This window comes from Oncorhynchus mykiss, chromosome 28 (genome assembly GCF_057628025.1).
Source record: "Oncorhynchus mykiss isolate SJ-2025 chromosome 28, ASM5762802v1, whole genome shotgun sequence".
NCBI classification, from domain to species: domain Eukaryota; kingdom Metazoa; phylum Chordata; class Actinopteri; order Salmoniformes; family Salmonidae; genus Oncorhynchus; species Oncorhynchus mykiss.
In genome coordinates, this window is record NC_143049.1 from 2,672,562 (window position 1) to 2,682,028 (window position 9,467).

The window sequence follows — 9,467 nt, forward strand, 5'->3', positions numbered from 1 at the left end:
ATGCAGCAGGTGACGCACCTTTCAATACTTGCATATAAAACTACCGTAAGTGTAATATTTTATTTTATTTCTCAAGATGTCGGTGTACGGACCAGTGGTGAAAATTCACCCTGTCGTTCTCGCCTCCATCGGTGACTCATACGAACGGAGAAATGAGGGAGCGAGTCGTGTGATTGGAACCTTGCTTGGTACTTTAAATTTACTCCGAAACGTAGCTATAAAGAAAATGTATTCGAAGCGCAGTGAATTCGGCATGTCTCGCTTGCTAGTTTCTAGCCACAGTGGTATGTCTCGCTTGCTAGTGTCTAGCTACAGCGGTATGTCTCGCTTGTTAGTTTATAGTTACAGCGGTATGTCTCGCTTGTTAGTTTATAGTTACAGCGGTATGTCTTGCTTGTTAGTTTATAGTTACATCGATATGTCTCGCTTGTTAGTTTATAGTTACAGCGGTATGTCTCGCTTGTTAGTTTCTAGCTACAGCGGTATGTCTCGCTAGCTAGTTGCTAGCTCCAGCGGTATGTCTCGCTAGCTAGTTGCTAGCTACAGCGGTATGTCTCGCTAGCTAGTTGCTAGCTACAGCCGTATGTCTCACTAACTAATTGTGGTATGTCTCGCTAGCTAGTTGCTAGCTACAGCTGCATGTCTCGCTGGCTAGCTGCTAGCTGCAGCGGCATGTCTCGCTGGCTAGCTGCTAGCTGCAGCGGCATGTCTCGCTGGCTAGCTGCTAGCTACAGCGGCATGTCTCGCTGGCTAGCTGCTAGCTGCAGCGGAATGTCTCGCTGGCTAGCTGCAGCGGCATGTCTCGCTGGCTAGCTGCTAGCTACAGTGGCATGTCTCGCTGGCTAGCTGCTAGCTACAGCGGCATGTCTCGCTGGCTAGCTGCTAGCTACAGCGGCATGTCTCGCTGGCTAGCTGCTAGCTACAGCGGCATGTCTCGCTGGCTAGCTGCTAGCTACAGCGGCATGTCTCGCTGGCTAGCTGCTAGCTACAGCGGCATGTCTCGCTGGCTAGCTGCTAGCTACAGCGGCATGTCTCGCTGGCTAGCTGCAGCGGCATGTCTCTCGCTGGCTAGCTGCAGCGGCATGTCTCTCGCTGGCTAGCTGCAGTGGCATGTCTCTCGCTGGCTAGCTGCTAGCTACAGCGGCATGTCTCGCTGGCTAGCTGCTAGCTACAGCGGCATGTCTCGCTGGCTAGCTGCTAGCTACAGCGGCATGTCTCTCGTTGGCTAGCTGCAGCGGCATGTCTCTCGCTGGCTAGCTGCAGCGGCATGTCTCTCGCTGGCTAGCTGCAGTGGCATGTCTCTCGCTGGCTAGCTGCAGTGGCATGTCTCTCGCTGGCTAGCTGCAGCGGCATGTCTCTCGCTGGCTAGCTGCAGCGGCATGTCTCTCGCTGCCTAGCTGCAGCGGAATGTCTCTCCGGCTAGCTGCAGCGGCATGTCTCTCGCTGGCTAGCTGCAGCGGCATGTCTCTCCAGCTAGCTACAGCGGTATGTCTCGCTAGCTAGTGCCTGTCAGTCTCACATCTTGACAATTATAGCTACCTAACTAGCTACCAAAGCTCTGATTTAACTTTTGATTTTACCAAATATTCTAAAGTTTTAGGTTCTCTATGCTACAAATGTTTTTTAGTTGAAAAGTTGCTAGATAGTTAGTAATCAAAAAAATTAATTGTCACATACACATGGTTAGCAGATGTTAATGCGAGTGTAGCGAAATGCTTGTGCTTGTAGTTCCGACAATGCAGTAATAACCAACGAGTAATCTAACCTAACAATTTCACAACTACCTTATACACACAAGTATGTAAACATTATTAAGTGATACATTTTTTTACATCAATTTTTCCAATATTAAAGTGGCTGGAGTTGAGTCAGTATGTTGGCAGCAGCAACTCAATGTTAGTGGTGGCTGTTTAACAGTCTGATGGCCTTGAGATTGAAGCAGTTTTTCAGTCTCTCTGTCCCTGCTTTGGTGCACCTGTACTGACCTCGCCTTCTGGATGATAGCGGGGTGAACAGGCAGTTGCTTGGGTGGTTGTTGTCCTTGATGATCTTTACGGCCTTCCTGTGACATCAGGTGGTGTAGGTGTCCTGGAGGGCAGGTAGTTTGCCCCCGGGGATGCGTTGTGCAGACCTCACTACCCTCTGGAGAGCCTTACGGTTGTGGGCGGAGCAGTTGCCGTACCAGGCGGTGATACAGCCCGACAGGATGCTCTCGATTGTGCATCTGTAGAAGTTTGTGAGTGCTTTTGGTGACAAGCCAAATTTCTTCAGCCTCCCTCTGCTGTTTCCTGAAGACCACGAGCATCTCCTTGTTTTGTTGAGTGTGAGGTTATTTTCCTGACACCACACTCCGAGGGCCCTCACCTCCTCCCTGTAGGCTGTCTCGTCGTTGTTGGTAATCAAGGCTACCACTGTAGTGTCGTCTGCAAACTTGATGATTGAGTTGGAGGTGTGCATGGCCACGCAGTCATGGGAGTACAGGAGAGGGCTCATAACGCACCCCTGTGGGGCCCCAGTGTTGAGGATCAGTGGGGTGGAGATGTTAACTACCCTCACCACCTGGGGGATGGCCCGTCAGGAAGTCCAGGACCCAGTTGCACAGGGCGGAGTTTGGAGGGTACTATGGTGTTAAATGCTGAGCTGTAGTCGATTAACAGCATTCTCACATAGGCATTCCTCTTGTCCAGATGGGTTAGGATAGTGTGCGATTGTGTCGTTTGTGGACCTTTTGGCAAATTGGAGTGGGTCTATGGTGTCAGGTAGGGTGGAGGTGATATGGTCCTTGACTAGTCTCTCAAAGCACTTCATGATGACGGAAGTGAGTGCTACGGGGTGGTAGTCGTTTAGCTCGGTTACCTTAGCTTTCTTGGGAACATGAACAATGCTGGCCCTCTTGAAGCATGTGGGAACAGCAAACTGGGATAAGGATTGATTGAATATGTCCGTAAACACACCAGCCAGCTGGTCTGCGCATGCTCTGAGGATGCGGCTGGGGATGCCGTCTGGGCCTGCAGCCCTGCGAGTGTTAACACGTTTAAATGTTTTCCTCACGTCGGCTGCAGTGAAGGAGAGTTCGCAGGTTTTGGTAGCGGGCCGTGTCAGTGGCACTGTATTGTCCTCAAAGCGAGCCAAGAAGTTGTTTAGTCTGTCTGGGAGCAAGACATCCTGGTCCGTGACGTGGCTGGTTTTCTTTTTGTAATCTGTGATTGACTGTAGACCCTGCCACATACTTCTTGTGTCTGAGCCGTTGAATTGCGACTCTACTTTTGTCTCTATACTGACGCTTAGCTTGTTTGATTGCCTTGGGGAGGGAATAGCTACACTGTTTGTTTTCGGTCATGTTTCTGGTCACCTTGCCCTGGTTGAAAGCAGTGGTTTGCGCTTTCAGTTTTGCGCGAATGCTGCCATCAATCCAAAGTTTCTGGTTTGGGAATGTTTTAATAGTTGCTCTGGGTACGACATCGCCGATGCACTTGCTAATAAACTCGCTCACCGAATCAGCGTATTCATCAATGTTTGACGCAATGCGGAACATATCCCAATCCACGTGATTGAAGCAGTCTTGAAGCGTGGAATCAGATTGGTCGGAACAGCGTTGAACAGACCTGAGCGCGGGAGCTTCCTGTTTTAGTCTCTGTCTAAAGGCAGGGAGCAAGAAAATGGAGTCATGTTCAGCTTTTCCGAAAGGAGGGTGGGGAGGGCCTTATATGCGTCGCGGAAGTTAGAATAACAATGATCCAGGGATTTTACCGGCCCTGGTAGCACAATCGATATGCTGATAGAATTTAGGGTGTGATTATAATCGGAAGAGAATTCTCTTGGTAGATAATGCAGTTGACATTTGATTGTGAGGAATTCTAAGTCAGGTGAACAGAAGGACTTGAAGTAGTTGAACTTATTTGTCCCCATAAACACAATATCATGATAACTTGTTGCATTCTTGTGTCCCAAGGTACCATTGACAAGCACTCTGTTGAGGTCACCAACTGTTTCTCTGTCCCCCACAATGAGTCTGAAGATGAGGTGAGTAGAAATGGAGGCTGTCTATCGATCTCTGTAACGTAGAAATTAGTCAAGTTGGTACATGTGAAACTAGAAGTATTACTTCTATTCTTTGTGATGGTGACAGGTTGCTGTTGACATGGAGTTTGCCAAGAACATGTATGAGCTCCATAAGAGGGTGTCACCCAGCGAGGTCATCGTCGGATGGTGAGTAGGCCAATGTTTTCCTACTCCCATCTTGTAATGCTTTTGTCTCATGCCAGTACTAACAGTTAATGGCCCAATGCAATGTATTCAATCTAATGGAATAGGTACATTCCCTAAAATAAAATGTGGTTGTGTGTCCGAAAGCCTATGCTGGAGTTAGAACTCTGCTCTAAAGTGAAACTGTTCTCCTTCATCAGGTATGCCACTGGCTTTGAGATTACGGAACACTCTGTGCTGATCCATGAGTATTACAGCCGAGAGGCCACAAACCCCATTCACCTGACCATGGACACGGCCCTGCAGAGTGGCAAGATGAACATCCGCGCCTACCTCAGGTCAGTGACTTCCCTCACAACCAGTCGCACTTCTGTCTCATTACTTGTTTGTCCAATGGAAAGCTATTGCTGACGCAAAGAATTTCAACATGGGTCTGGGAGGCTCACAAGGATATTGGTATCCACAGTACTCCACCAATTATATATATTTCAACTCAATAATTAATATCTTCTCTCATTTAAGCTTTAAAACTGCAATGTTTTCTCTGCCCATGACAAAATGTGTAGAATTTCAGGAAATGGGTTTGAAAAAATGCACTGCACGAAGTCATCGTAAAACTCCTTTATGATATTTTTTATATCACTTGAGTTGTTCTGATTGAGGGGGTTCCTGATGAATTTGCTTACACAAAGGGGGTCCCTGGCCCCCAAAAAGTTTGAGAATCCCTGCTTTATACATTAAATTAATAATTATTATTCCGTTGCTTTGTTTCCTCTGACAGTGCCCAGATGGGTGTGCTGGGAAAGACAGTCGGTGTGATGTTCACCCCTCTGAGTGTGAAATACAAGTATTACGACACCGAGAGGATAGGCAGTAAGAATGTTCTCTCTTTGCCATGTTTTCTGTCCATTTAACTTTTCTATGTCCCAATTTGTGCCTTTCTTGGACATAGTCCATTTTTTATGTAATATGTTACATTGGAGGGGGAATGGAACACTCCTTGATAAATGGTAAATAATGTTTTTTATATTCCAGTTGATCTTCTCGAGAGGACGAGAGATGCTCCTAACACCACCAATGGACTGACCTCTGACCTCTGCCAGGTTGGCGGGGCTGCTGGCCGGGTTCAGGACATGCTGGCCACGGTACTGACCTACATAGAGGATGTGTTGGTGAGTACATACACAGAGCCTATAAATGGGGATGCCACATTGCACCCTATTCCCTATGTAGTGCACTATTTTTGACTAGGGCCCGTAGTGCTCGGGTTCTCAGTCAGTAGTCTCTGTTTGCATTGCTATTGGAGTGATCTGTGTGTAGATGTCAGCTGCATGATATGTTATAGACAGCTCTGGGTAGTGTTTACAGCGACGTTTACATAGCTTAGTTTTCTGAAATACTTTTCTCTCTGTGGCTGTTTCAGTCTGGTAAACAGACAGCCGATAACAGTGTTGGACGTTACCTGATGGATCTGGTCAACAAAGTTCCTAAGATCACAGCAGAGGACTTTGAGACCATGCTCAACTCCAACATCAACGTGAGTATGCCTCCTTTGGATTTGGGCCTGTTTTTATCATGTGTCTCTGAGTACGAGTGCTGATTTTAGCATCAGTTTAGGCTTTTAGATCACAATGAATGAATACGATGACATGGACTGCGTGGAGCTGTTCTAAAATCAGCACTCCGACTCTGAGACACTCGGTACGTACAGCACCTGAGCTGTAGAATTGATTCAGTTGAACAGCTCTAAAACATACTGTATTTGTCCCTAGTCCTCATGACGTTTGTGTAAATGTATACCTTTTACTATTTGCAGGACCTGTTGATGGTGACCTATCTATCGAATCTGACTCAAGCACAGATCGCCTTGAACGAAAAAATCGTGGTACTCTGAGCATTGGGGGATTGGGTTTGTTTATTTCTTTTCTTTTTTGGAGTTGTATTTCATTTTTTGTGTATATTCTTAAGCTCAAATTAATAAAGGTGTTATAACAGTACCTAATTGCTACGGTTGCTTTTATAACTGAAGTAATGTCTTCTAACTAAGACACTTTATTTACCAATTCCACAATGTCCTGAATAGGACAATGCATGTGTAGATGTAGGGTCATTTTAATTTCTGGGAAAAGGGAGGTCTGATACATTTGCTTGAGGGAATTCTATTTCCTCCTATGGGTGTTTTCACAAATACAAATAGAGGTCATACTGTATTCAGATTAGTTGCCACTTCACCAGTCCCTAGGATGAAATCTATCTTGTCCACATGGTGGCACTAAAGAGCTCAGGCCTGTTCCCTTGCATGGTGAGGTCCCTGCTGTTTCCTAGGCAACAGGGGTCATGGCCAGGGAGAGGACAGAATATGGGAGAGGATGAATGAATTCTGAGGACTAGATGGTCAGAGGGGTCTGCAGAATTCCCAGTAACAATTTGGGATGCAATTTGAGAAGTCTTTTTTGTATCTATCTGATTTTACATACATCCTATTTATGCCCAGACCCTCAATGAAACCTAGTTAATGCATGCATACATTAATTTCTTTGAATTTTGATTTTAAAACTGTTTAGTGAACTTCACAAACAGTTCAGTCCTTTCCCCATCGTTACCATGAATAGAATTAGTATCAAGGGGATACGTTTAACAAGTGTTGACATTCTCATCCTAGTCGGATCAATGCAGCTGTGTTGTAATATAATTATCATATACTGTTTAACAAATTACTTTGAGCCTCTTAAATGTCCTTGAGTACCCTGAAAGCCATCCGCCACAAAGTTTATTATAATAACTGGCATGCAAACCCTGCTGTCATTATCTAATAAACTATTACAGTATTATGATCTGAGGAAGTGGGTTTCACTAAGTTTGAGTGTGTGCAAAATGGCAATTGTATTCCCTGTATGGCGCAGTACTGTTGACCAGAGCCCTATGGCTCTAGGAAACAGGATGCCATTTAGAATGTATCCTTAGTTGGAGCTTGAAGGGGATAGAGGGTCAGGGTACTCGGCAGAAGTAGAATTGTGTAGTTATGCTCAGTAAGTAACATACAGGACTACTGAAAGTCCTGCATTTATCCCTGGAGATAGTCCAGGTTCCTTTCTAAGCTCCACAAAAGGACAAACACAAGAATACCAGAGCCATGTCTTCATACAACTTTAAACTCCTTATACATACTCTATGCATCCAAAATTGCACTCTATGGGCCCTTGTAAAAAGCAGTGCACTATAAAGGGAAAGGGGTGCCATTTTTGGATCCTCGTCACTGTCTCATTAGGCCTTGACCACCCCACAAAAAAAGTTATTTGGTAAACCATATTGCAGTTCTATAGTCAATCTTACCTACAGTAGGCCTAACTCTGGGTCTTTGCAATTTTCCCTATTTTAGGGTAGTGGAAGCATTATACAAGTGAGGACTCATAATGTACCCATGAATGATATTTAGTATTTCTGCTCTATAGACAATGCCACAAAAAGAGCTCTCATCCCAATTCAATTAAAAAAAATAAAGCCCAAGTGCCAGTAGTCTGGTTTATAGTATTTTCCCCTGTGTGCTCCACAACCCCATATTTGCCATTCACAGGCACCACTTACATTTCATAATGAGAGGCCAGTGTGTAAACCTTGCCAGGCCAAAGTTATAAGAGCAATGGAAATGTATGCTTCTGTTTGTGGAATGAAGTAAGGAAAGTCTGTTTGAATCTGAGATTTTGGGAGATTGTTGCTGTCGCTCCCATTGCTTTGTTTTAGTTGTGCCAGTTATGAGTGCAAATGCATCTCTTCTGGGGAAACCGATGAATTCATGTTTGTTTTCACTGACACTTCGACCTCTCACTGGCTGTGTCCCGACCCAAATGGCACCTATGCACTGCACTACTTTTGACCAGGGCCAATCGGGCTGTGGTCAAAAGTAGTGCATTTATGTAGGGAATAGGCTTCCATTTGGGATGCAACTACTATCTCCCACAGAATTCCAACTAGTAGCAGAACTTTGGTGCTGTTGGTTGGTGCCCCATGAGGTGGCGATCTGTACAGTACTCTAGATGGAATACTTTTGTATGTGTGGGACATTTCTCACCCGAGTGCTCATTCTTTGATTAACTATGTCCTGACAATTTAAAAGGTCTTGAATACGTTACATATATTACTGTGTTGCACTTCCATGTATACAGTTCCAGGCAGTGGGTGTCCTCAAGTATTTACCACGTCAAGGAATAAAACCCCTGGTCTTTTTGTAATGTCTTCATAGAGCCGTAGGGCTCTGGTCAAAAGTAGTGCACTATATAGGGCATTGTTTCCCAACCCTAGTCCTTGAGTACCCCTGACAGTACACATTTTTGTTGTAGCCTTGGATAAACAAACTCGTTCAGCTCTTTGAGGGCTTGATTAGTTGACTAGTTGAATCAGGTGTGCTGGTCCAGGGTTACAAAAAAAATGTGTACTGTTGGGGGTACTCGAGGACCAGGGTTGGGAAACACTGATATAGGGTGCCATTTGGGACACAACGATGGTCTCCATATTATATGGTACTCGTGTGATGATCGTTTCCAGGTTAGCCTTTCCAGGGTCCTAAACTGTCTATCAACTAGATGAGCCACATGGCTCTACCACAACTATTTGTAGCAAAAACCAAAATGGCAGCTCTATTTCTATAGTCTCCTTTACTTCTAGATAAACTACCGTTCAAAAGTTTGGTGTCATTTAGAAATGTCCTTGTTTTTGAAAGAAAAGCACTTTTGTCCATTTAAAAAAAAAAAATTGTTAGTTTTGTTAAATGACTATTGTAGCTGGAACCGGCTGATTTTATTTGAATGAAATATCTACATAGGCGTAACAGAGGCCCATTATCAGCAACCATGACTCCGGTGTTCCAATGGCACATTGTGTTAGCTAATCCAAGTTTATAATTTTAAAAGGCTAATTGATCATTAAAAAACCCTTTTGCAATTATGTTAGCACTGCTGAAAACCATTGTTCTGATCGAAGAAGCAATAAAACTGTCCGCCTTTAGACTAGTTGAGTATCTAGAGCATTAACATTTGTGGGTTCGTTTACAGGTTCAAAATGTCCAGAAACAAATAACTTTCTACTGAAACTTGTGAGTCTATTTTTGTTCTGAGAAATGAAGGCTATTCCATGTGAGAAACTGCCAAGAAACTGAAGATCTTGTACAACCCTTTGTACTACTCACTTCACAGAACAGCGCAAACTGGCTTTAACCAGAATAGCAAGAGGAGTTGGAGTCCCCGGTGCACAACTGAGCAAGAGGA

At 44.8% G+C, this 9,467-nt stretch overlaps 1 protein-coding gene across 1 annotated transcript; it reads left to right on the forward strand.

Moving 5' to 3' along the window:
• The first annotated feature begins 11 nt into the window (after positions 1-11).
• LOC110508331 (eukaryotic translation initiation factor 3 subunit F) lies at positions 12-6,203 on the forward strand. The gene is made up of 8 exons (XM_021588774.3): positions 12-188; positions 3,953-4,023; positions 4,130-4,209; positions 4,407-4,544; positions 4,988-5,079; positions 5,242-5,378; positions 5,630-5,743; positions 6,023-6,203. The coding sequence occupies exons 1-8, from the start codon at positions 77-79 to the stop codon at positions 6,098-6,100; spliced, it is 822 nt and encodes a 273-aa protein (XP_021444449.1). The 5' UTR covers positions 12-76; the 3' UTR covers positions 6,101-6,203.
• Positions 6,204-9,467: the final 3,264 nt, after the last annotated feature.